This window comes from Oncorhynchus mykiss, chromosome 13 (genome assembly GCF_057628025.1).
Source record: "Oncorhynchus mykiss isolate SJ-2025 chromosome 13, ASM5762802v1, whole genome shotgun sequence".
Taxonomy (NCBI): Eukaryota; Metazoa; Chordata; class Actinopteri; order Salmoniformes; family Salmonidae; genus Oncorhynchus; species Oncorhynchus mykiss.
In genome coordinates, this window is record NC_143034.1 from 24,591,539 (window position 1) to 24,619,532 (window position 27,994).

General features: G+C 44.4%; 2 protein-coding genes across 2 annotated transcripts; one reads left to right on the forward strand and one right to left on the reverse strand.

Moving 5' to 3' along the window:
* Positions 1-6,974, reverse strand: LOC110485770 (NACHT, LRR and PYD domains-containing protein 12). Its single transcript, XM_021556930.3, has 10 exons — positions 6,734-6,974; positions 5,549-5,742; positions 3,678-5,381; positions 3,137-3,484; positions 2,798-2,965; positions 2,518-2,688; positions 2,042-2,212; positions 1,657-1,830; positions 1,374-1,547; positions 1-1,107 (listed from the first exon to the last, which is right to left on the reverse strand). Exons 2-10 carry the CDS (start codon positions 5,587-5,589, stop codon positions 1,095-1,097), a joined length of 2,964 nt encoding a protein of 987 aa, XP_021412605.3. The 5' UTR covers positions 5,590-5,742; positions 6,734-6,974; the 3' UTR covers positions 1-1,094.
* Positions 6,975-11,271: 4,297 nt separating this feature from the next.
* On the forward strand, positions 11,272-27,986 carry LOC110485773 (NACHT, LRR and PYD domains-containing protein 12-like). Its single transcript, XM_021556931.3, has 10 exons — positions 11,272-11,387; positions 11,949-12,137; positions 21,968-23,632; positions 24,407-24,754; positions 25,103-25,270; positions 25,380-25,550; positions 25,849-25,992; positions 26,070-26,243; positions 26,533-26,706; positions 26,935-27,986. The coding sequence occupies exons 2-10, from the start codon at positions 11,953-11,955 to the stop codon at positions 26,945-26,947; spliced, it is 3,042 nt and encodes a 1,013-aa protein (XP_021412606.3). The 5' UTR covers positions 11,272-11,387; positions 11,949-11,952; the 3' UTR covers positions 26,948-27,986.
* The last annotated feature ends 8 nt before the right edge of the window (positions 27,987-27,994 follow it).

The following is a 27,994-nucleotide window of genomic DNA, read 5'->3' on the forward strand; positions in this document are numbered from 1 at the left end:
TGTGTAACATTGTACCAATTTATGAACATGATACATATGATTGTCAAACAGCTGTGAATTTGGTATACATTTACACACAAACACAATAACAGAACACACATACAAGCGCACTCAAACAGACATACTGTACACACCAGCAGAGACGACAAATAGTAGAGAACTGTGTCCCTCACAATCACACTACTCTAAAGGCACTTGTTTACCTTGAAATACAGCGTCAACCAGACTGTTGCAGTAGGTGCAAACAGATCTGGAGACCAGACCTGAAACATATGACCAAAGTTGGAAAGGTTCTGAAGTTAAACCTCCCATTAGTACATTTAAAAAAACTCAATTATGACCAATAGAAGTAGCTAGGTATATTTGGGTAAAATGTACATAACAATAGTAAATAAACCAAGAGTTGTACTACTGTATACATTTCCAAAACATTTGGTCATCTTAATATATATTTTCAAAAAAAGCACTTTCAAAGAGAAATAAAAATGTTTTTTAAAAAATTGAAAAATACTATGCTACCAAGGGCCTGTACCAGTGTTAAAATGAAAACATTGCATCATCCCTCAGAGATGCTTATAACGTAACCTCACTCCACCAAACTGATAGCTTTTCGCTACCGTAGTTGGCTAAGACGTTGTCAAGAGGCCGGTCACGTGTGTTTGAGCAGAGGCGCCCGTTACAAAAGGCTATGCATTCTATTGTGTACATACCGATGTGCAAAACAATACTGTAAAGCTTCTGCAAAAGTTAAATGAGTCGATACTGTAGCAAGACCAGAGGAACGGAGTTAGTAACAGTGTGTGTGTGTCATTTCAGCCTCACTATCTGGTTCTAGGTAAATACTCTCTGGTCTTCCGTTCAAGTGTGAGCAGCCAGGATACTGGAAGGTACTTTACAGATGGTCCAAAGTCAGTGAACAAGTCCAGTTGGCTCAAAGCACGTCAAGTGCTTACTGTCGAGCTGAAAGTACTTTGTCGTAACTTGTTAGCCAATCGTTTCGTATCTTCACTCCAGAGTGTTCCCCATTAGGTAACGTCACTCCAGATTTGGGAAGAGGTCGAGCCAAGAACCACCTCCGGCGAGCAAGGCCACTCTCAATCGTTTATTCTGGAAAGAAGAATAACATTAGCAAATGGACTAATGATTACATTGCACTAATGTAGGCCTACAAATTATGACTACATAGACAAAAAAACGTATTGGTAACATTTCTCAAAAAAGCTAAAGCAAGAGGGCAGCATATCTAGAGTCTATCTAGAGAATATCTTTCAAGTTCGCAAAACAAATACAAATCTCCTGTCCCACATTTTACACTGTTTGTATGGTAACATTAACAAGTAACTTTTCTGAGCTTTGATGGCACCAGGACTTACTCTAGAGTCTGTAGTTTGTAGTGTGGGTCATCCCTGATGCCGGAGAGAATTCTCAGTCCTTCTTCTCCCGTGTCGTTTCCCATCAGGCCTAGTTCTGTGATTTTGGAGCAGCTGGACTTCAGGGCTACGGCTAGGGAGGAGCAGCCCTTTACTGTGATCCCACAGCATCTCAGACTGGGGGGAGAGGGGACACACACACATTCACCTTACTCAACAATGCATTATAAATGAATTTGTGTGTGAATATGCTTAGAAGTATTAAAACTGTTAACATGTTACTTACAACAGTCTCTCCAGTTTACAGGTTGTTGAGGTCAGTCCCATGCAGAGTGTATTTACACCGCTGTCTCCCAGTTCGTTTCCAGATAGATCCAGCTCTTTCAGGACGGTGAGACTGGAGCGGAGAGCTTCGACCAGCTCTGGACAGCATAGCTCTGTCATCTTACAGTCACTCAGTCTAGGTGCGCGTGTGTGTGTGTGTGTGGGGGCAAATTTTCAACAAATACGTACAACATTAGTATGTTATTTGATTTGAGTATACTGTCCCTATAAATCACATGATGTGCCTGTTGATGCCATTTCAATGTAAAAATATATCTATCAACTAAACTATTCAATGGTGAACCATTAGGCCTTCTACAATTGTACAGTCTAATCGCAGTGCTCACCGTAGGGTCTCCAGTGAAAAGCGTACAGTTTTGAGGAACAGGAAAAACGCGACAACACCTGATCCCAGGTGGTTCCTGCTGATATCCAGCTCTTTGAGGAAGGTGGGGCTGAAACTGCACCCTACAACCAGACATCGACAGCCTCCAGACGTGAAGCCACAGCTCGCCAGACTGGAGAGAGAAGGGCAACACTCGTCAATTGAATGATTAATGAATCAATGATTTTATTCCTTAATATGTATGTGTTGTATCCAAGGAGGTTGGAATAAGATAAGGGCAAAATACATACGTCCTGAACAGAATTGGACAAGTTTGAATGTACTATTCAGCTCATTTGGCAGGCAAAGCAAACTGGCAGCCAGCGGGCCAAATTCGGCCCGTGACTGATTTGTTTTTGAATCGCCAAAATTGTCTAATTTGTTTCATAGGGGTGTACATGGGATAGGGCACAACTCTCTGCGAGCTAGCTAGCTTACTTGAGTTTCTCCAGTTGACAGACAGGCACGCCGAAGGCTTTGCAGAGCATCTTGACCCCCTCGTCCTTCAGGTTATTGTTGCTCAGGTTGAGCTCCCTCAGACTGGGGATGTTGGCCAGACACCTAATCATGTTCTCACAGCATTTCTCAGTGAGCTGACAACAGTACAACCTGGTGGTGGAGGGAAAATGTGTGGTACATTTACTACAGTGAACATTCCACTTTAGAATCAGTGAGGTGGAATGTGTGAGTGTACTACAATACTCCAGGCAGTACTCACTCCAGTTTGTATATCTGGGTTGACTTCAGTATTTCCATGAGCATCTTCACCCCCCGGTCTCCCAGGTCATTCATGCTGACGTCCAGCTCTCGCAGGTGTCTGGGGTTGTCTATCAGCAACACTGCCAGAGCGCGACTAAGCTCCAGGCCCAGCTTGCAGTTTGAGAGCCTAACGGAGATTACAATCAAATTTGAAGACAACTACTTCCTTACAGAAGGGAACTTCATTTGCATCAAGTCACAATATTAATGCGAAGGAGAATTTAATTAAATGATATGACAAGTGGGGGTAAAGCAAGCCAAGACAAAATCAGAACAGGTTCCGTGGACATTTACTCACTTCAGGATCTGCAGTTCACACTTAACAACCTTTAGTCCGTCAACGAGATGAAACACCCCCGATTCTTCCGGTTCGTTGCCACTCAGATCCAGCTCTCGCAGGTGCGAGGGGTTGGATTTGAGAGCTTTGGCCAGAGCTGCAAAGCCATTCTGTTTCACCCTGCAGCCGGACAGTTTCAGTCTCTCCAGTCGGCAGTGTGGCTTGGCCAAGCCGGCCGCCAACAGCTGCACTCCTGAGTCCTTCAGCGTGTTGAAACTCAGGTCCAGAGTTTTCAGATTGGACACCTTTGAGGTGAGCGCCGAGGCCAGACATTCACAGGATTTCTCAGTCAGGTTGTGATACGACAGCCTGGTGGGAAGGAGGGTTTATGGAATCAAGAAGCACATTATAAGTCATACTAGTAGCCACTTGAACCACCAAAACTGTAAGACGAGCCCAACAAACTTGAATTAACACATTTTTGATGACAATTATCTTGTGCGTTACCGACATGTCATATAGATATGTAATAGCTGGTATTGTTAAATGACCAAGTACTTACGTCGCGGTGTGGGAAGCTTTGATCACTGGCAGCATCCTCAGAAGTTCCTCGTCTCCTCTGTTCTCTACATCCAACCCAAGCATGTCTATCGACCCAGACAGCGATGCCAAAAAGAGAGTGGCCAGGTCGGACCAATGTGCAGGTGGATATTTGGCATCTGGGGGGATTCCCGTCTGGAGAAACTGCACACTATCGTTGTCTAGAGAGTAGTCTTTCAGTTCCCTCAGGCAGTTCAGCAGGTTGAAGGTCCTCGGCGAAGTGGGATTCTCCAAGACCTTCTTCTTGATGTACACTAACATTTCCGGAAGGGCAGTAGACGGTGTGAAGCCAGCCTCGGAGAACATCTGGTTAAAGTTCTGAGCAATGCCGAGGAGGAAGCGAAGGAAGAGGTCCATGTGTCCGGTCTTGCTCCGCAAAGTCATGTCCACCGCGCTCTTGAGTTGGGTGGCATCTCCAAAAAACCAGAGAGTTCTCTCAATCTGGGTTTTCCGGTTGACAGCCCGGTTTTCGTCTTGGCTGCCAAAAGATTGAAGAAACCGCATTGCGGCAAAGAACTCCTGAATGGTGGTATGCCCAAAGTAGTAGATCTTCTTTTGGTGCAGCCCAATATCCTCCCTGAAGATGGGTATGCTTACTTTTGCGTACACAGCTGCCACTTGGACATCAATGTTGCACTCTCGTAGGTCTTCCTCGTAGAAAACCGTGTTGCCTTTCACCAACTGCTTAAAGGCTAGTTCCCCCAATTCGTCAACTATCTTTACATTGTGGTTCCCCATTTGTAACAGGATGAGTAGGTCGTTAAATAATGGAGTTAGTGCGACAGGTTCGCATGTTTTGTCGGGTACATATGTCTGTTTCTCGAGGATTGACGCTGAGATTGAACAGATAAAAGGTATCTGGCACAAGTTGTAGAGGGCCTTCGAGTTCTTCAAGTAGGTGATAACTGCTGTGGCCTGGTTCTCGTCATTGATTGCTCTCCTGAAGAACTCCTCTTTCTGGGAGTCGGTGAAGCCTTCAATTTCTGACACTCTGTCAATGTACTGAAGAGGGATGCGATGGACTGCCGCAGGTCTGGATGTAATCCATATGTGAGCGACGGAGGGAAGGAGATTACCGTTAATTAGGTTTGTCAGCAGTGCTGGCACGGAGGAGGGCTCTGTGAGATCGGTCACTATCGGGCTGTTCTTGAAGTCGAGAGGACGTCGAAATTCATCCAGCCCGTCAAGAAAGAACCCAACTCTGCAGTTGTCCAATTTGTAAATTCCAGGTTCTTTCAATTCTGGGAAAAACTCATAAAGAAGTTCTACCAGACTCAGTCTCTCCTTCAGCAAATTCAGCTCCCGGAAAGGAAGGGGAAATATGAGTTGGACTTCCTGGTCTCCTTTTCCCTCTGCCCAGTTAAGAATCATCATTCGCACATGACTAGTTTTGCCAATACCAGCGACGCCCTTTGTCAGAGCTGTTCTGATAGGCTCATCTGAGTTTAGGAATGAACATGTTCCTTGATGTCTTCTCCTGTAACCTGGCTCAGATAGAATATACTCATGTTGGTTCTCTTCACTACTTTTACCAGCTTGATAGTGGAGATCACAATGAATATAAAATGGATGCTCAGTTTCTCCCCCTGGTGGACGTTGGTACTTTTTCTTCAGGATGGCTTTTAACTTACTGCGGAGTTTTCCCACATGGGAGGCAGCAACTTTCCTGTCAAATTGGCAAATAAAAGTAGATATTATTTTCTACATGCAATATGAAATACGAACGCTTCAATGAACATGCCCTACTGTGTATTCAAAATGATATTAATTTTCAATAGACAAATTTTGATCTGGTCCTCTGTTCTTACTGTGTGGTGAATATGATTATCATACCTTTGTTCAGTCAATCGTTTTTTCCCCCCAGGGCAAAACATTTCCCTGGATTCAGAGGAGGTAGATCTGTTACAACCAACGTTTGTGTCCCTCCAATTTATCCAGAGACAGAATCTGTGTAGAATGCAGTAAGACAGGCTAGCTGGTCCCTCATGTGATGACACCTGCAGGGAGGTCACACTACCAACCAACCACTGACCCGTAAAACAAACAGAATATTGTGATTAGCAAGTGGTACTGCCTGCATGTAGGTACACTAGATCACTGATGTACTGCCATTACTCCCTAAATCGTACTGCCTCTCATATGGGAAATTATTCATTAACATGTTAAACCACAAATTATTCTAGCTAAGATTTCCACCTCAGCTTCTCATTGGTAACCTGGGTATGTGTTAACATTACACTCCGTGACTTATGCCAAACAGTTTGGCATGACAAGGAGTGGCATGATGGCACAAACAAGACTGCCACCCTAGGCTAGCTCGTCAGTCGTGCTTTCAAACCTTGATTTTTTGGGGGGGAATTTTACCTTGTGAAATTAAGGCAACCGTTTTAACTAGCTATCCATTGTAGCTGGCTATCCATTGTTTTAGTCATGTAAATATCAGCTAGCCAAGTTAGTACGTGCCCTGGCTTGTGCGAGCCAGAACGTTTCACAGGCTCCTGCCCTAACTCCTGTTTCTGTAGCGCAGGGCAGCTTGGACAGGACGCTAGTCTATCGCAGGGCCTTTACCACCCAACTATCTCCTTAATATTGAGTGCCGAGCAAAAATGCATCAAGTCCTATTTTTACAGTCTTTGGTATGACTCGGCCAGGGATTGAACTCACAACCGTCCAATCTCAGGGTCGACACTAACCACAAGGCCACAGCGTTAGCCAAGTTTGAGGACTGATCAAATCATTTGCTAACTTTAGGGACGGTATCATTATCGATGTGGCCTGTGTAGCTAACTAGCTGGTATAGCTAAATAGCTGACAAAACACCGAATCTACTTTAGCTTAACTACAGGTCCTATTAGGAATCAGTCTGGGCTAGAGGACTAAACTCAACTCCATAGCTAAAAGCTACAGTAACTGGCTACGATAATGTACAGGCTAGCAGCATTCATCACATTCAACGTTTCGTTGCTGTAAATTACAAACAACCACCGAACTAATGCAATTCCATAGTTATGTACTTACATGCTTGCTTTTCTCCGTCTTATTCAATTTCACTAATTCATCTCGATAAAGTCATGTTTTTGAAAATGCGCAAATGAGAAGCAGACTTCTTCTTCTTCTTCTTCTTCTTCTTCTTCTTCTTCTTCTATGATATCATGACGGACTGCAAACAATCGTTAAAGCGGATGCCGCCACCTACTGTGCTGCAATGTACGATCATTCATGATCTGCCCAATTCTGTACTACCATGAAAATAAAATTCAAAACCAAATGAATCCCTAACTTCTACCATACCCTTCCCCCTCCCCCAAAACCCAACCCCATTAAACTTGATCTATATCATGCTGAAACACGCCCTTAGAATTGTTCAGCATGTCAACAACCATTTCAACAGTAACATCTGTTACTGTTACATCCACAACCCAAGTCATATTGATAACCTTACCAATCAAAACTATGTAGTCATCTTTATTCATTATCAAAGTGTCCTTTGACAAGGCACATTCATGAGCACAAGATGTCTGAACAGGCCTGGAGACCATGCCAGGACCATCAGAAGTACCAGCCCTGACACTCAGTCCACCTACTACAGGAACATCCATGTAACCTCCACCAGTCTGCCCTGTAGTTCTACCAATCTGTTTTATGGCCTCTGCATATGATACATCATGACTTATCCCATATCTCTGAGCCTCTAGCCTCTCTCTGTGCCTGGCATCCATCAAATGCTGCACTGTGTTCTAACAGCTTAGCCTAGGTAGCCTATACCAGAGGCGTCAACGCAGGACCCAGAGTGGGGTGGTGGAAAAAAAACATATGGGGCCCATAGTTTTTCCTGATTTGCGAACCTAACCAGGTAAAACTCTGGAACGTCTGACGTAATGAATCTAAAAAGGTTTCATCTGGGCTATGATAGGACCCGAGTTTTTCTAATCAGGTCACATGTTTTTTTTTGTGTGTTTTTTTTTTCGGAAAAAAATCGAATCAACGTGTATTTGTCACGTGCGCCGAATACAACAGGTGTAGACTTTACAGTGAAATGCAATAGTGCAAAAAAAGGTATTAGGTGAAGAATAGGTGAGTAAATAAATAAAACAGTAAAAAGACAGGCTATATACAGTGGCGAGGCTATAAAAGTAGCGAGGCTACATACAGACACGGTTAGTCAGGCTGATTGAGGTAAGGAACTTGACGCTCTCCTGGACTTTGGGGGGGATGAAACCCCTGTCAAAGTCCAGCAAACGTGTACTTCATATGAATTATATTTTAAAGAAGGACTAGGGGGTTTCCTATACACAGAGAAAGCAACTTGATGGACAATAAAACGCACAGGGCTGAGCTTGCTTTATGCAAGTTTGCATCGTATAGTTCTGACAATGAAACTGCAGACATTTTTTTTTTTTTTTATGTACTCAGTCAGCTATCGTGTTTATTGATTAATTCAAGTTAATCATTTTGGATTGAAAAAGTCATGGTGGCCCAAGAATATAAACCAAATTTGATCCCATTCACATTTTCTCACAAACAAAATGGACTATACTGTATTTGAATAAACTAAACCAAAAGATTGAAATGCGCTGCGGCAAATGTCGCCTCTCCACACGTTTTCCGGTGACCCTGTTATAGGTCATGCTGCTTGACAACATTTAGAGTTTTAGACCTTTATAATAGCCTAGGTTGTTCTGTTTTAATTGAGGGAAAGAAACACCAACATGTAAATGGTAATTCCATTTTATCTGTAGATTTTAGCGAAAAGAACGATACAGAAATCACATTCACCGTAATTGAATGTAGAAGCATCTTTTTATAACATCCGCTCTTATGTTAGACTAAGTGGTCAACCTAGTAGGCTATAGGTGTTCCAAAATTCGCACTGTCAATAGGGCTAAATGGGCCGAGAGTCATCTCCATGTACAACGAGCAATTGTAAAACGATAACGGTATTATAAAATAACATATCAAGCATATAACAAGTGTCAGTCATAAAAACAGCCTGTACTGGTGTCAGTCATTAATGAACTCGTTGTGGCCTCTCTCGGGCACGTGCGCCTTTACGCTTAGCAGCAGTTATTCCGTTAAACAGAAGAATCTCTTACAGTAACATGGCATAACATTCAACACATCTTTATTCTGGAATGAGCACTTTCCGCAGACAAATTTCTTCCCGCAGAAGTCGCAGTTTTCTTTCCGTGCGCATCCGTCCACTGTCTCTTCTTCTCGGAAGAGCGGTGGTGCGTAATTTGGCACGTCGTGCGCTGCTGCCTTGCCCCTGGCGCTCATGTGGTTCTCACGAAGCGCCAATGCCAACTGCATGATGAAATCTATCCTAGTGATTGTCTTACCCGTGCACAGGGTGAACAAAACGTGCGCGTTGATAGCAGCCAGGCCAAGCAAGTTGTAGAATACGGCAACGGGCCAGCGGCGAGTACTCCCTTTCACCGTGAAATGTCTGGCCATCGTATCCACACCAACCTGGAATAGAATACAATACCTTTGAATTATTTTGTACAACAGAAGAGCACCGTGCATGGCAGCTGTATGCCAAGATGCGTAATAGCCTAACGTTATAACATACCTGTGTGTTGTTTTAGTGCGTCAGGGTCTCTGGTTCTCTTTGTGTCACCGCCAATGGCAACGGTCAGATGCATAGTACTCAGGATACAGACGTTCTCTCTTGGCTTACATCTGTAAACCGTAAGTGTTGCTCTGTCGTGCTTCAGCACCGCTGTGGATAACAGCCCTGCTTGTGACGGGTTACATGCAGATGGGGGCAGCTCCCGTATCATCTTATTCACCACCCCCTCCAGGCTTGTGTTCTTGTCCATCCATTTATTTGCCAATGGAAGTGATGTGAAGATCTCGTCTGTGTTTATATTTTTCGTTCCAGGAGCTCTCCAAAGGCGTGTTCATTCCGCCGTACAGTCCTCGGACCTATAGGAGCGTAATGAACGCTTCCAGCTTATCCACAGACATGTCCCACGTTGCCTCCTTTCGCCTGGTGCGCCTCAGCTACAGTACAGTCCTTGATGTGCTGCGACATCATACTGCATGTCACATTCCAATGGGGTGCCATTCTTCCCCTTCTCCTCTCGCTCCATCTGAGTTGTTGACACCTGCACAATGGGCATCGTTCGGGCTCTCTTGCGCCGAAGCTGAATCCGATCAGGCTCATAATCAGAATCGCAGCCAGCATCGGAATTCCCCCATTCATCATCATAGTCGATCTCAGCATCAAGTTCCTCCCCTCCATCTGACTCCATTCCATCCAAATCTCGTAGCGTTATCAGCGCTTCTATCACCTCAATTCGCGGTCTTGCGGTAGACTATGAATTACGCACGCATCCGCTTCCGCATCCAGGTCACCTCGTTCTCTTTTCCCTCTGGAGGCTCTTCTCAAAAGGATGTCGCCAGAGTGAAATTTATATAGGCTACCATTCCCAGACCCACTTTAGTTTAGAGATTATAATTTAAATAATTATTAGCCTAAGTGTTTACTACTACAAAACGAAATACTTATGCACACTAGTTTAGAGCCAGTTTATTAGTTATTATTCATGACAGTTAAACCTATATAGCAAATACATTTACGTGTTATAATTATAAAGTTCTATGAAGTTATTTTGACGTCTGCTCCCTTCACGTCTAGGATAATGTAGCCTTGTAAACTTACCTTAGCCAGCCTATCTGAAGTCATGGATGTAGTAGGAAAAAGGTGGGTAAACCTTAATCACAAATAAAAGGTGAGTAAACTGAGTTTCCTTGCTTCTTACAGTTTTACTATCCTATATTATAACACTATATAACAGTGTTTGTTGTCTATCATAACTCATGCATGACTAAATGCATGTCTGGAGCAGCATTCTGGTAATTGGGGGGAGTGGAAGAGGAGGGCAGGGGAGAGAGGAGGGGGAGTGGGGAGTAGGGGTGGTGGTAGCGAAAGATGATAACGTTAAGCAAGTGCCAATGAACTATAGTAGGAATGAATGAATCTGATAGATGACTCAAATGTACATGTGACATTTAAATTAGACGTTATCACCACCTCCCAGATACCCTTTCCACTCTTTTCTCCTTTCCCCTTTTCACCTGTCATTAGCCCCCCCCCCCCCCCTCTCCCTCGTCAGCCCCAGCTCACAAAGTTCAAGCAGGCCTAGCATAAGCTAACAAAGATTTACAAATTCAGTTAAAATAGGCTACACAGAATACATTTAACAGCAGTAGCATAAATATTTTTAATTTTTTAGATTACATAGCTGCTGGGTTGTTTTTTAAATTAAAATGTTCAACAATTCCATGGCCATATTATGTTTAGGCTACATTTGGTCTGAGATGACATTTAACCTAATTGATGGTGGACAAAAATGATCTAACCTCTGAAATGTGTACCGGGTTTGAACAGGGCCACCTTCAGTTGCAAAACGTTCTCGTTCTTGCAGATAGAAATTAACGTCATTCATTATTGTAAATATCGAAGAGGCATGTTTGTTCGACATAGCATATGTCTATCTGGATGTTCCAAAACGTTGTGTCCTGCTGAACGCGCCCTGTTCTTGACTTTTAGCACTTTTGCGCGTATCTTGTTTTGACGAGAAACCGCAACGGAGTTAGAAGCTGCCTCCTCGACCTATTTTAAAACACGTACATATACTGAGACGCAGTGATGGACCAGAATAAAGTGAGACAATCAAAGTAACTATGGAATTGCATTATGTGTTTGCTATTAAATTAGAGTTAATAAAGTTGCAATGGGATGAATGCATGCCGTATTTTAGCTAGTTATTTTCTGTCTATTCGTGGGCTAGCCCAGCACCAAGGAACGGATGTAAAGACACGCGGAAGCGAGTTCAGTGTTTTGACGATGTAGTCAGAGGTATTTTTGAGATGATTTCCCCCCTCTACATAATCCATTGCTAGTGTTGAAGGCCAGGGATGACACTGCATTCGTGTACCGTTAAAGCTCCCTGTTTTTTGTTTGCAATTCTGTTTTTGAGCTGATCCTAAACGACCTTATTCAAAGAAAAAAAAAATAGGGCCTAAATGGATAGGTCCTCCGTGTTGTCAGTTTGTGTCTTCTTTAGGTAGCCTATTTAACTGAATTGATTTATTAGCAAATCATTTCTAATCTGTGAGCAGACTTTGAATTGAGGCAGTCTTGCCAGTGCATTACTGTAGCCCCATACACACATCACTATTGCTATTACAGTTAGGAAGACAATATCCAATATCTGTGTTACAGGTCTATGGTTGGTAGTGGGATCTTCTTTTCTTCATCACATGAGGGAGGGGGTAGCCTGCCTTACTGCCCTCTTCACAGATACCTGCCTCATCCTTGGAGGGAAACAATCCTTGGTCATAGGAAATCCGCCTCTCCTGATTTGAGGAAAATGTTTCACCCTGGGAGAGAGAACCATCAGACTGGACCAAGGTAAGACAATTAGTCATTTGAACAGAGGACAAGATCAAAATGAGCCTATGGAAAATGTGTCATTTAGAATACACAGTAGGCCTATTTTATGTTCAAATAAGCATTGTCACATTGTATAAATGATTGGAGACGAGTGCAGGAATACGTCATAGGGTTTTTTAATACTCCACCCAAAAATACAACATGCCATGAAAAGGCATCGGGACGAAGACCAAAACAAACACTTATACAAAAACACAGGGATGTAACCCAAACAAAAGAGTGAGGTTAAACCTCTAATAAATACATAGGACGAGACCCGTAATAACAAGTGCACAAAACACGCAGCACGAAAGCTGGAACAAAGCACAGGTAGGAGAGAGCGAGGTAAGTTGTCAAACTGTTCGTACCTCCAACACTAGAGGCGCCATCTCAAAAATCTCATTTGTAATTTCAATTTTACCTTTATTTTTCCAGGTTTTTCTCATTGAGATAATATCTCTTTTTCAAGAGAGACCTGGTCCAATAGCATCAGGGGGAACAACGTTTCAGACAAAACAACTTACATACACTAACACAACATTAAACAAAACTATAAAACACACATACAGTACAACAATGACATATTACGGTACATTAAAAACACAAACATCTTGACTAAAAACAGCTGGCCTAAAAACAATGACACTCTTCTATGATATATACATCGATCAAGTGTTTAAACTCCACCAACTAAACTAGATCATCACATTTTAAAATGTTCAGGAGAGAATTCCAGGACCACGGTGCTAAGTAACTAAAACTATTTCTACCATGACCTGTTCTAATTTTTGGTACTGTTAGAAGCAAATCAGAATGGGACCGTAATTGATATTTATTTACTGACCTGACTAAAAATGAACAGAGATATAATGGCATTTTACCCAATATGGCCTTATAAATCAGTGTATACCAGTGTTTAATCCTATGTGACCGATGTGAAATGGCTAGCTAGTTAGCGGTGGTGCGCGCTAATAGCGTTTCGATCGGTGACATCACTCGCTCTGAGACCTTGAAGTAGTGGAAGCAATACTGTTACACCTACGCAAGGTCAATGACGACCAGCCAATGATGTGTTAGACGTTTCTGATTTGTAATGAACCTGAGGGCTGCATGATACACTAAGTCAAGTGCTCTCAGGGTAGTGGCTGAGGCCTGCATATATATATATATACAGTGCCTTGCGAAAGTATTCGGCCCCCTTGAACTTTGCGACCTTTTGCCACATTTCAGGCTTCAAACATAAAGATATAAAACTGTATTTTTTTGTGAAGAATCAACAACAAGTGGGACACAATCATGAAGTGGAATGACATTTATTGGATATTTCAAACTTTTTTAACAAATCAAAAACTGAAAAATTGGGCGTGCAAAATTATTCAGCCCCCTTTACTTTCAGTGCAGCAAACTCTCCAGAAGTTCAGTGAGGATCTCTGAATGATCCAATGTTGACCTAAATGACTAATGATGATAAATACAATCCACCTGTGTGTAATCAAGTCTCCGTATAAATGCACCTGCACTGTGATAGTCTCAGAGGTCTGTTAAAAGCGCAGAGAGCATCATGAAGAACAAGGAACACACCAGGCAGGTCCGAGATACTGTTGTGAAGAAGTTTAAAGCCGGATTTGGATACAAAAAGATTTCCCAAGCTTTAAACATCCCAAGGAGCACTGTGCAAGCGATAATATTGAAATGGAAGGAGTATCAGACCACTGCAAATCTACCAAGACCTGTCCGTCCCTCTAAACTTTCAGCTCATACAAGGAGAAGACTGATCAGAGATGCAGCCAAGAGGCCCATGATCACTCTGGATGAACTGCAGAGATCTACAGCTGAGGTGGGAGACTCTGTCCATAGGACAACAATCAGTCGTATATTGCACAAATCTGGCCTTTATGGAAGAGTGGCAAGAAGAAAGCCATTTCTTAAAGATATCCATAAAAAGTGTTGTTTAAAGTTTGCCACAAGCCACCTGGGAGACACACCAAACATGTGGAAGAAGGTGCTCTGGTCAGATGAAACCAAAATTGAACTTTTTGGCAACAATGCAAAACGTTATGTTTGGCGTAAAAGCAACACAGCTGAACACACCATCCCCACTGTCAAACATGGTGGTGGCAGCATCATGGTTTGGGCCTGCTTTTCTTCAGCAGGGACAGGGAAGATGGTTAAAATTGATGGGAAGATGGATGGAGCCAAATACAGGACCATTCTGGAAGAAAACCTGATGGAGTCTGCAAAAGACCTGAGACTGGGACGGAGATTTGTCTTCCAACAAGACAATGATCTCAAACATAAAGCAAAATCTACAATGGAATGGTTCAAAAATAAACGTATCCAGGTGTTAGAATGGCCAAGTCAAAGTCCAGACCTGAATCCAATCGAGAATCTGTGGAAAGAACTGAAAACTGCTGTTCACAAATGCTCTCCATCCAACCTCACTGAGCTCGAGCTGTTTTGCAAGGAGGAATGGGAAAAAATTTCAGTCTCTCGATGTGCAAAACTGATAGACATACCCCAAGCGACTTACAGCTGTAATTGCAGCAAAAGGTGGCGCTACAAAGTATTAACTTAAGGGGGCTGAATAATTTTGCACGCCCAATTTTTCAGTTTTTGATTTGTTAAAAAAGTTTTAAATATCCAATAAATGTCGTTCCACTTCATGATTGTGTCCCACTTGTTGTTGATTCTTCACAAAAAAATACAGTTTTATATCTTTATGTTTGAAGCCTGAAATGTGGCAAAAGGTCGCAAAGTTCAAGGGGGCCGAATACTTTCGCAAGGCACTGTATATTTTAAGCCAGGTTTCAGAAAGCATAAATACATCCGGGTCGGCAGTTTTTATCCATATATTCACAAAATCAAGCTTCGGCAGAAGACTTCTTACATTCATATGCAAAAACTTCAGGCCACTCTGACTACTTAATTCGGCAGGGATGTCAGGACCTGGGTTAGACTGGACATTTCCAGACAATAGAAGCAGCAAGATAATGGCAAGTCTAGATCGAGGGTTACAACATTTGGAGTTAGACGTGAGAATCCATAGTCTTTAACGCCACATATTTCAGGAGATGTGTAAAGTCCAGAGACATGGTTAAGTACCAAGAGAACAGTCCTGACATGTAAGCGCATGAGTACCATTTCTCCCATATTGTTCGGGGGAAATGTGCATAGTTCTCATGTGCATTTCCGGAGCAAGCGCGGGGTTTCTCACAACACTCGAGGGAGAAACAATCATATATTTCCTCATTCACAGTGCAACGGGCTCTAAATGTATCGCCAACATTGTAAAAGCCAAGGTTAGACACCAGCAAAATGAACAACAGCATCATGTTTGTTAAATGGCCTAAAAGTCACCAATCAAATAGTTCAACCCGCTGATCAAAAAAGTCAGCGATGTATGCGTGTGATGTAAACGAGCAAAGGTCCGGGGAGAGTGTGAGAAAGTGGCGAGGGAACCTGTACAATAATGGGAGAGATAAGACCAAATAGATACTTGGTGGGACAACATGTTCTATGTTCAACTTCCTGTTCACATGTGGTCAAGGTCACTCTAATCTGAGGTGGGCACAAGTTTCTTATTTCCCCCCCTCAAAAGTAAAAAATTGTCACTTTACATTGTATGCAATAAACTTTATTAGGTGTGAATGTTCAAAATTATAGTTTTGCACGGAGTAGAGCAATAACGTGTCTTTTGATACTTTAGCTGCAGTCCGTTGTTGAGCTAACCTTGAGATTTTTGCCAACATTAGCATACATGTCAGTTTGGGGCAAGTTGTTTCAATGACCTTGGGTCAAGTCTTCACGTGTGACAACTTGCCCCAGTATACATAGACGCATAGAACATGCTCAAAAAACATTGTGATATTGTGTAATCAGCTCTGATAATAGTATTAAATGTTACTGTAAATGGATTATTATATATACACACATGTGTAGTTTAGAGCAGCAGACATATCCCTGGACTACACAAGACAGGCTCTGGCATGTGTGTGTCTACTAACACACTACATGCCTACCGAATGAGACAGTACTGTATATCCACACACACACTACTTCATACAGTGTCATGAATATCGTGTGGTTGTTATGAATTGCATTGTGGCAACAAGGATAGTAGACATGGAGGTGGGCGTAATAAGCCTGTAATGAATATGTCATTTCAATGAGGAAATGTGTTTTTGAGGGAAAGAAGAAAGGAAGGAAGGAAGGAAAAGAAAGAGGGGAAGGAAAGAAAGATGGTTGGAAATGATAAAAGAAAGACAGAGAATGGCAGCACACCACCTGCCATAATGTTAAAGGCAGTGAGGCAGGGTGAAGTTGCAGAACAAATCAACCAGGAGTACAGCGAAGGAACTTGACATAAATTACCGTACTCTGACTCTGAAAAGGTTACCAGAGAAGAAGTTGAAAATCAGACAGCCGCGCCAACAGTGGTTGGCTATACAAAGCCACGGCAGGTTTGTTACACCTGATTTGGAGATGAAGATTGTTCAGTATATTACTAGGTCAGCTGACATTTATTTTGGTCTTTCGCCAAGTGAGGTCAGAAGTTTGCTGTGGCACACCAGCTGAAGTTCGTGCCAATGTGGGCAGAAAATGAAAAGGCCAGCCCGGAGTGGTTTACAGGCTTCTTAAAGCGGCACCCAACGGCACCCAACGCCATTGCTGAGGAAGCCAGAGGCAACTAGCCTTACCAGGGCAAGTAGCTTCAACAGAGAAAATGTTAACACTTTCTTCGACAATGTAGCAGAAGTGATACAAAGATATCAATTTGGACCAGAAGACATATGGAATGTCGATACAACTGGGGTGACCACTGTACATAAACCTGACAAAGTGATGGGCAGACCTGGATTCAAATAAGTAGGGTCACTGACCTCCGCTGAAAGGGGAACCCTCGTCACACTGGCCTGTGCTGTCTCAGCCACAGGGAATAGTATACCTCCGTATTTTATATCCACCCCGTGTCAACTTCCGCGATCATGTCCTGATCAACGGGCCACCTGGCAGCAAAAGAGGGGACAAATCCCTCTGGGTGGATGAAAGATGTGCACTTTGTTGACTTCCTGAAACATTGTCAAGCAAACGAAGTACTCAAAGGAGAAGACCTGTTTACTCCTTTTGGACAAAACCAAGTGTCTCATCTGTCCATTGATGGACTCAATTATGCCAAAGAAAATGGCATAATTATGCTGTCATTCAAACCCCATTGTTCTCATCGGCTTCAACCCTTAGACAGGTCTGTCTACAGGCCGCCAAAGAGGCACATTAACACCGCGTGTGATGCCTGGATGAGGAACAATCCCGGGAAGACAATGTCAATTTATGACATTCATGGGATTGTGGCGATCCCCTATCCTCTGGCTGCAACCCCCTTGAACATTCAGGCTGGCTTTAAGGTGGCTGGGATACAACCTTACAACAGGGATGTATTTCTGGAAACCGAGTTTGCGCCATCCTACGTTACAGATCACCCCATTCAGAACCCAACCCTGCCAGGCCCCAGCACTATTCCAGCCCTGCCAGGCCCCAGCACCAACCTGCCAGGCCCTAGCACAATTTCAGCCCTGCCAAGCCCCAGCACCAACCCTGCCAGGCCCCAGCAACATTCCAGCCCTGCCAGGCCCCAGCACCAACCTGCCAGGCCCCAGCAACATTCCAGCCCTGCCAGGCCCCAGCACCAACCTGCTAGGCCCTAGCACAATTCCAGCCCTGCCAGGCCCCAGCAACATTCCAGCCCTGCCAGGCCCCAGCACCATTTCAGCCCTGCCAGGCCCCTGCACCAACCTGCCAGGCCCCAGCACCATTCCAGCCATGCCAGGCCCCAGCACCAAACTGCCAAGTCCCAGCACCATTCTGGCCCTGCCTAGCACAAGCTCAGACACAGACCTACCCAGTTTTTATGCTAGCACCAGCTGACCCTTGCCCAACAATGCCATTGCTGACAGCGGACTACCAACTCCAGGAGTAAATGTCAGTTGGCTTTTCATAGCCGATCATTCAGAGTATCTCTACCGCTCATGCTGTCTCTAGAGAGTTGAAAACAGCAGGTCTGGGACAGGTCGCACGTCCGGTGAACAGGTCAGGATTCCATAGCTGCAGGCAGAACAGTTGAAACTGGACCAACAGCATGGCCAGGTGGACTGGGAACAGCAAGGAGTCATCAGGCCAGGTAGTCCTGAGGCATGGTCCTAGGGCTCAGGTACGCCGAGAGAGAGAGAGAATTATAGAGAGCATACTTAAATTCATACAGGACACAGGATAAAACAGGAGAAATACTCCAGATATAACAGACTGACCCTAGCCCCCCGACACAAACTACTGCAGCATAAATACTGTAGGCTGAGACTGGAGGGGTCGGGAGACACTGTGGCCCCAACTGATGAGACCCCCAGACAGGGCCAAACAGGCAGGATATAACCCCACTCACTTTGCCAAAGCACAGCCCCCACACCACTAGAGGGATCTTCAACCACCAACTTACCATCCTGAGACAAGGCCGAGTATAGCCCACAAAGAAAGGGAAGTAAGGGATTGAGTCAAAATCTGGATCTGCAAAGAACAAGGTAGCTAAAAAAAGCAAAATTGTAGAAGAGTCATCATCAGATGAAGAGGAGTGCTTCTGCCTCGTCTGTGTGGAGCCATCTTAAAACATCCTTCCAAAGGAGACTTGGGTGAAGTGTGTGAGATGATTCAAATGGGCCCATGATGCTTGCAGGCCAGGCAATTTATGTGTGCCAGAACTGTGACTCTGAAGATGAGTCTGAATAGTCCAGGCTGAATGTACAGGCTGTTACAAAACGGTGCATTAGTGTGTTTAAACACCACCTCTGTTTTGTTAAGACTTTAAACATTCAATCAAGTTATCTGCAGCATTCCATTCCGATTCCAACAATTACTGTGGATCTATGTGTACGCCAGAGAACGTGAGATTTCAAAGTTCAAAGTAAAGTGGTCATGCCACTTTATTCATGTGTGTTCTGCATGCATTATTGTTTTGATTAAAAGGCATTATTTTCTGTATTCTCTCGTCAACAGTGTTTTTATTTTGAGTTCTTTAAAAGCACAGTCAACTTAGTGTATGTAAACTTCTGACCAATTGGAATTGTCATACAATGAATTATAAGTGAAATAATCTGCCTGTAAACAATTCTAGATGTCCTAAACGACTTGCCAAAACTATAGTTTGTTAACAAGAAATTTGTGGAGTGGTTGAAAAACTAGTTTTAATGACTCCAACCTAGGTGTATGTAAACTTCCGACTTCAGCTGTAGATCGTGCTCCAACAGTCTTCCCAGCACAGACTTGACTAACGAGACATGCAAAATGTTTATATAAACCATGCGCCCCGTCCCAGCATGTCCTGAAACACTTCGTTAATAAAGGCCTGGAAAACTGAACGAGTATTAGACAGGCCAAAAGGCATTTTGAGATGCTCATAATGGCCCGTGGTGGAAAAGGCAGTTTTCCATTCGTCGCCCGCACGAATGCACACCAGATTGTAGGCGCTCCTCAAGTCCAGATTCGTGAAGTACTGCACCCTGTGCATTTGTTCGATGATGGTTGGGATAAGGGGTAAAGAATAGCTGAACTTAACGGTGGCTTTATTCAGTATTCGATAATCAATGCAGGGGTGCAGTTCCCCATCTTTCTTTTTAACAAAAAAATAAGCTTGAGGAGGCTGGTGATGTGGAGGGGCGGATAAAATCCTGCTGGAGGCTCTCCTGTATGTAGGTCTCCATGGCCTCGGTCTCCGCATAGGAGAGGGGATAGATTTGTCCTCTCGGGAGGGCTGCGTCAGAGAGCAGGTCAATGGGACAGTCCCAGGGGCGATGAGGAGGAAGGCGTGTGCAGATCCTGGTATTCCTCCGGTAACTCCACTTGAGGGGCGTGGTCCGGACTTTCCACCGTAGTGGTGTTGACAGACACCGCGAGACACCTCCCATGACACTCCTGCGACCAACCCAGCAGTCTCCTTTCAGACCAGGAAATAACAGGGTTATGCCAACTCAACCAGGGGACCCCTAAAACAACAGGGTGGGTGGGGGTGTCTATAATCGAAAAGGTGATCTGTTCTAAATTAGTGTCATTTGTCAGCAGAAACGGGAACAATGATGTGATGTACGAGCCCTGTCCCTATTGGACAATTATCCAGGGCTCGAACCGGAATGGGTGATTGTCGGGGAAACCAAAGGAATGCGTAATTCGGCGGCCAGTGCTCTATCTAAAAGATTCCCAGCAGCTCCGGAATCAATCAGAACTAACGGGAGTGAGGGGCTAGGGTATTCAGGGAATTTAATGGGAAAACACACTGGTCGAGTTGACAGAAAAGGAGGGTAGATCTTGCATCCTACCTGAGTCGGAGCAGGGGAATTCCCTGGCTTGTCACCTCCTCGCCTATTGGTGGATAGAGGGTAGGTTGGGGAGAAATGACCCCTTTCTCCACAATAGGAGCAGAGGCCCAGATTCCTCCTTCTCCTACGCTCTGCCTCGGGCAAACGTGCAGAGCCCACCTCCATCGGCTCTGGGCACGGAGTAGGTGTAGCCATGGGCTCCCGATTCTATGCAGGTCTTCGACGGGACCGCTGAAGGTTGTCCAAATGGATCGCCATGCGGATGAGCTGGTCGAGTGACAGGTTGTCATCACGGCAGTACAACTCCATCTGTACCTCCTTCCGCGGTCCGCTGCGGAACACAGTGACTAGAGGTGACTCGTTCCCTCCGGTGGAGGCCGCGATGTTCCGGAACTCCACGGTGAACTCCAAGGCGGTCCTAGATCTCTGGCGTAGTCGGAGGAGGCAGTCAACCCCCTCTTGGCCATCCACAGGATGATCAAACACAGAGCGGAAGAGGATGGTGAAGCGCTCGTAGGACTTGACCTCGGGTCCGCCCGTTTCCCAAACTGTGGCACCCCAGTCCAGGGCCCGTCCGGTCAGTGCCGAAATGACGGTGGCAACCCTATCTCTCCCGGAGACAGCCAGGTCTCATTGCAGAAGGAATCCCTTGTATCTCGCTGGAGCGCCGTTAAAGTGCTCCGAGAGGGACAGGGCTATTCCGCGGACCGGCTCAGATGGGACGGAGGCAGGTAGTGGTGTTGTGGGGGCTGGTGCAGGATCCGGTGCTAGAGACAGGAGGGACTGCACATTCCCCTCCAAACGCAGGATGGTTGCCAGCACACTGTCCGTGGCGTTGCCGAGTCTGGAGAGACATTCTTTGTGATGCTGAACTGTCTCTACGATGGTCATCAGCTCAGTCTTTCCTGCTGTCTCCATTTAGATAGGTTGGCTATTCTGTCACGCTGTATAATGATAGGAGACAAGCGCAGGAATACGTAATAGGGTTTTTTATTTCTCTATCCTAACTAAAGAGTAAGGTGTAAACCTCTAAATAATACACAGGATGAAACCCATAAAACAAGTGCACAATAACACGTAACATGGAAGCCGATACAACATAGCACAGGTACTTACAAGACCAACGGATATGGGCCAATAACCGACAAGGACAATGGGGAACACAGGGCACATTTATACACATACAGTACTAACAAGGGGAATGGGAACCAGGTGTGCGTAATGAGACAAGACAGTCCGGGGTTGGTGGTAATGAATCCAGTTCAGTGATGCCTAGAAGGCCAGTGACGTAGACCTGGTGAACGGAATGAGCAGCAGTACCAAGGGGGATCCATGACAAAGAGGCTCAAGAGGGTCAACTGGTGTGCTCTCACAATAATAGACTATACAGTTAACATACAATATGGTTAAAACCCTTCAGAAATTACATGTACTGTTTTGTCTATTTAACAGGGATGTCTCTAACTCCAATGTGGTAAAACTCAGCAATAAGCTCAAAGCCACCCTGAAGAAAAAGTACCAAAGTCCGCCAGGGGGGGAAACTGAGCATCCATTTTATATTCATTGTGATGTCCAGTATCCACCTGGTGAAAGTGGAGAGGTGAACCAACATGAGTACATTCAAATTAAGCCAACTTTCAGGAAGAGAAACCAATGGAGATGCTCACCCTTGAGCTTATACTTTGATTCTGAACTAGACGACGAGCGAGTCAGAATAGCGCTGACAAAGGGCGTCTCTGGTATTGGCAAAACAAGCCAGGTGCGGATGATTATTCTTAACTGGGCAGAGGGAAAAGGAAACCAGCAATGTACTCTCATATTTCCCCTTCCTTTCCGGGAGCTGAATTTGCTGAAGGAGAGACTGAGTCTGATTGAACTTCTTTACAAGTTTTTCCCAGAATTGAAAGAACCTGGAATTTACAACTTGGAGAACTTCAGAGTTGCGTTCATTCTTGACGGGCTGGATGAATTTCGACGTCCTCTCGACTTCAAGAACAGCCCGATAGTAACCGATGTCACAGATCCCTCCTCCGTGCCAGCACTGCTGACAAACCTCATTAATGGTAACCTTCTTCCCTCCGCCGCTCACATATGGATTACCTCTAGACCTGAAGCAGTCCATCACATCCCTCTTCAGTACATCAACGAAGTGACAGAAATCGAAGGCTTCACGGACTCTCAGAAAGAGGAGTTCTTCAGGAGAGCAATCATTCACACGGACCAGGCCAATGCAATTATCCACCACTTGAAGTGCTCAAAAAGCCTCTATGTTTTGTGCCAGATACCTATTATCTGTTCGATTTCTGCATCAGTCCTCGTTAGACAGACATGGCTATCCGATAAAGAATGTGACCCCGGAGCTCTGACTCCAATGTACACTGACGTACTCGCCCTGTTGCAAACACAGAATCAGAATACACAAAAGATGGCTATTAAATTGGGGGAACTAGCTTTTAAGCAGTTGGTGAAAGGCAACACGGTTTTCTACAGGGAAGACCTACAAGAGTGCGACATTAACTGTGATGAGGGGTCAGAGTTTGCAAAAGTAAGCATACCCATCTTCAGGGAGGATATTGGGCTGCACCAAAAGAAGATCTACTACTTTGGGCATACCACCATTCAGGAGTTCTTTGCTGCAATGTGGTTTAATCGATCCTGCAACAGCCTAGATGAAAACCTGAGGAATGCAGTGGACATGGCCTTGCAGAGCAAAAACGGAAAGCTGGACCTCTTCCTCCGGTTCCTCCTCGGCTTCTCGCAGAGCTTCATCCAGTCAATCGCAAAGGCCGGCTACAACTCGTCGGAGACACTGACTGAAACGGTAGAGTACATCAAGAAGAAGGTTATGGAGAATCCCGCTTCACCGAGGACCCTCAACCTGCTGAACTGCCTGATGGAACTGGGTGACAGCTCTTTAGAAACTGATGGTGTGAGCTTTTTCAATACGGGAATCCCCCCAGATGCCAAATACCCACGTGCACATTGGTCTGACCTGGCCGCTGTGTTATTGGCATCGGAGTCTGGGCCAATAGACATGCTTGGGTTGGAAGTAAAGAAGAGAGGAGACGAGGAACTTCTGAGGATGCTGCCAGTGATCAAAGCTTCCCAGACAGCCACGTATGTACCTGGTCATTTAACAATACCAGCTATTACAGTGAGCTCCAAAAGTATTAGGAAAGTGACACATTTGTTGTAGTTTTGGCTCTGTACTCCAGCACTTTTGGATGTGATATAATAACATTTTCATCCACATCGGGTGAACCGTTTAGAAATTACAGCACTTTTTGTACATAGGCTATTCCCTCCATTTTATAGGACTAAAATGATTGTGTTTAGAAACGTTTTCTATTCTTATTTACAATGAAAGTGACTCCAAAATGACACAATACATTATTTACCATGCATTTCTATTGGACACAAAATAATCTGAAACAACCAAAACAGACAGCAAAAAACATCCTATGTCCTATGAATATGGGACCAAATACTTCACTTGTGACTACAAGTCACAAAAGTGAATTCGGCCCAATACTTTTGGTCCCTTAAAATGGGGGGACTATGTACAAAAAGTGCTGTAATTTCTAAACGGTTCACCCGTTACGGTTTAAAACACCCTTAAAGTAAAGCCGACCGTCTGCATTTTAGATTCATAGTCATTGTATCATTCTGAATCCAAAGTGTTGAAGTACAGAACAAACAAAAAATGTGTCCCTAACTCAATACTTTTGGCGCACACTACCAATATTAAATGTCTATAGCACAAGATAATTATCTTCCCTGTGATGTAATTCAGGTTTGTTGGACCCGTCTTCTGGTCATTACACAGTTCTGTTGGTTTAATGCTTGTATGTCTATGTTCTTTTTTTATTCCCTAACCCTCCTTCTTACCAGGCTGTCATATCACAAACTAACAGAGAAATCCTGTGAATGTCTGGCCTCGGCGCTCACCTCAAAGGTGTCCAATCTGAAAACTCTGAACCTGAGTTTCAACACGCTGAAGGACTCAGGAGTGCAGCTGTTGGCGGCCGGCTTGGCCAAGCCACACTGCCGACTGGAGAGACTGAAACTGTCCGGCTGCAGGGTGAAACAGAATGGCTTTGCAGCTCTGGCCAAAGCTCTCAAATCCAACCCCTCGCACCTGCGAGAGCTGGATCTGAGCGGCAACGAACCGGGAGAATCGGGGGTGTTTCATCTCGTTGATGGACTGAAGGTTGTCAATTGCAAACTGCAGATCCTGAAGTGAGTATTGAGTCAATGGCTAGGAAACCCGTTCTGATCATGTGTGTACACAATTGTAACATCATTGAATTCAGTTCCCCTATGGGTTTATCCTGTGGTTTGATGCAAATTAAGTTATCCTCATAAGGAAATACAGTTTATCTTCTAAACTAATTTACATAAATATATTCTTTAAGGGTATAATGTATTTTTATTGAGATAGGAGAGTTATGAGAGTTTGCAAGTCAGAATGTTATGGGTCGGATTTAAACTCATGCCGACTCTGGTAGCCTAGGCTGTACATCTGTGCTGGGGTTCGCAGCACTAACCGCTGTACCACGTCTTCTAAAGTATTATAATCTTCGTTAGGCTCTCAAACTGCAAGCTGGGCCTGGAGCTGAGTCGCGCTCTGGCGGTGTTGCTGATAGACAACCCCAGACACCTGCGAGCGCTGGACGTCAACATGAACAACCTGGGAGACCAGGGGGTGAAGCTGCTCATGGACATACTGAAGTCAACCCAGATATACAAACTGGAGTGAGTACTGCCTGGAGTATTGTAGTACACTCACACATTCCACCTCACTGATTCTAAAGTTGAATGTTCACTGTAGTAAATGTACCATACATTTTCTCTCCACCACCAGGTTGTACTGTTGTCAGCTCACTGAGAAATGCTGTGAGAACATGTTTAGGTGTCTGGCCAACATCCCCAGTCTGAGGGAGCTCAACCTGAGCAACAATAACCTGAAGGACGAGGGGGTCAAGATGCTCTGCAAAGCCTTCAGGCTGCCCACCTGTCAACTGGAGAAACTCATGTAAGCTAGCTTACCCCACCAAGATTGTACGGGCCAATCTCCCCTAGCCCCTACTCCATGTAAGATGACAGACTTTGGTTCAAATACTATTTGAAATTTGTTCAAATACTTGTCAGACTTGGGTTGATTGACCTTCCTTGGCACAATGGAACCAATACAATAGTTGCAAAAGTGCAAACCCTGTCCACCCATCTAGCTCTCCAGGCAGTCTGAAGGGAACGCTTAAAGTCTCTGAAAGATAGTATTTGAACCTTGAATATGGAAGAGTGTTTATTTTTCTTTACCCTTGTCTCTCCAGTTTGGCAAGCTGTGGCATCACCCTAGTCAGAGGGTTTCATTTCAACTCTATCCTCAAAGAGCTGGACCTCAGCAGGAACCATCTGGGCGACTTGGATGACTGGGCCGATGTCTTGTTCTGCTTGTCTTCACTTGAGACCCTCAGGTGAGTTCTGCAAACCTAGCACGTGTGTGTGTGTGGGGGGGACAACTTTCTCAATGTAATTACCTCTTCTCACCTAGGGTGAGTGACTGTAAACTGACAGAGAAATCCTGTGGGGAGCTGGTTGAAGCTCTCAGCTCCAACCTCACCAACCTGAAAGAGCTTGATCTCTCTGGAAACGACCTGGGAGACCGCGGTGTGAAGACTCTCTACATGGGACTGACGTCCAGGTGTTGTACACTGGAGAGACTGTTGTAAGTAACAGCATTAGAGAGAGTTATAAAGCTCATGGCTTGGTCTATGATATCACACCGCACGCTCTTCAAACAATGAATAAGCATATTCACAAAATGACTTGGTCATTTGTTAACTGATAAATCACTCGTACAATTTATGTAGTCTTGTTGACCAAAACAAATTGAAGGTCTTTTCTCCCTCTCTGGTGACCTTCTCCAATCTCATTCTCTCTCTCCCCATCTCTCTCTATCCCCATCTCTCTCCCCACATTCACCCTCTTTCTCTTTCCACCCTCTCTCTCTCCAGTCTGAGATGCTGTGGGATCACAGTAAAAGGCTGCTCCTCCCTAGCCGTAGCCCTGAAGTCCAGCCACTCCAGCATCACAGAACTAGGCCTGATGGGAAACGACACGGGAGAAGAAGGACTGAGAATTCTCTCTGACATCAGGGACAATCAACGCTACAAACTACAGACTCTAGAGTAAGTCCTGGTGACATCAAAGCGTACAATGATGTTAGTCATTTATTTATAATGACTTTTCTGGCTGTAAATCCCTGTGTGTGTGTGTGTATGTACGTGTGTGTGTCAACTTTTCAGAATTGGATTCTGTGGCCCCTCAGTGGAAAATTCTGTTAGAATAGGGATGGAATGAGAACATTATTTTGTTGTGTTATATGTCTATGGTGGTAATACTATTCTTTGTTCTAGAATCAACGATTGAGAGAGGTCTTGACTCGCTTGATGGGGTTCTTCTTGGCGTCTCGATCCTCAAGTTCTGTACTCGCTCCGGTCAAAAGTTCTTCACTGTAAAGGGAACAGGATGCTATCTCGGACACAGACTGGGATTTGCATTCAGATGACTGAATTGATCGCTGTACAGACTGGGATTTGCATTCAGACGACTGAATTGATCGCTGTGCAGACTGGGATTTGCATTCAGATGACTGAATTGATCGCTGTACAGACTGGGATTTGCATTCAGACGACTGAATTGATCGCTGTGCAGACTGGGATTTGCATTCAGACGACTGAATTCATCGCTGTACAGACTGGGATTTGCATTCAGGCGACTGAATTGATCGCTGTGCAGACTGGGATTTGCATTCAGACGACTGAATTGATCGCTGTGCAGACTGGGATTTGCATTCAGACGACTGAATTGATCGCTGTACAGACTGGGATTTGCATTCAGACGACTGAATTGATCGCTGTACAGACTGGGATTTGCATTCAGACGACTGAATTGATCGCTGTACAGACTGGGATTTGCATTCAGACGACTGAATTGATCGCTGTACAGACTGGGATTTGCATTCAGACGACTGAATTGATCGCTGTGCAGACTGGGATTTGCATTCAGACGACTGAATTGATCGCTGTGCAGACTGGGATTTGCATTCAGACGACTGAATTGATCGTTGTACAGACTTAAAGAAGTGCCTAAACTTGAAAAAGTGAATTATATAGAATTTTAAAGAGTAGGATGCCCTTTACGATGTAACCACATTGTCTATACCAAACTAAAGGATGTTACTCAGTACCTTTAACCTCAATCATGCTCAGTAACATCGAAGTCCATGCAGTACTTTTTGCACATCAATGTCAAGTCAAGACGTTACAGTATATGATGAAGTCTTTACTGAAGAGAAGGGTGATGCTATGTTTTACATAATAACCTTATTCCGTTTTCTTGTTTAGCCAAGGATGTGTCATCATTGGGGGACTATGGTGGGACTGAATAAATGAATAAGCCATTTGAAGACGTTTT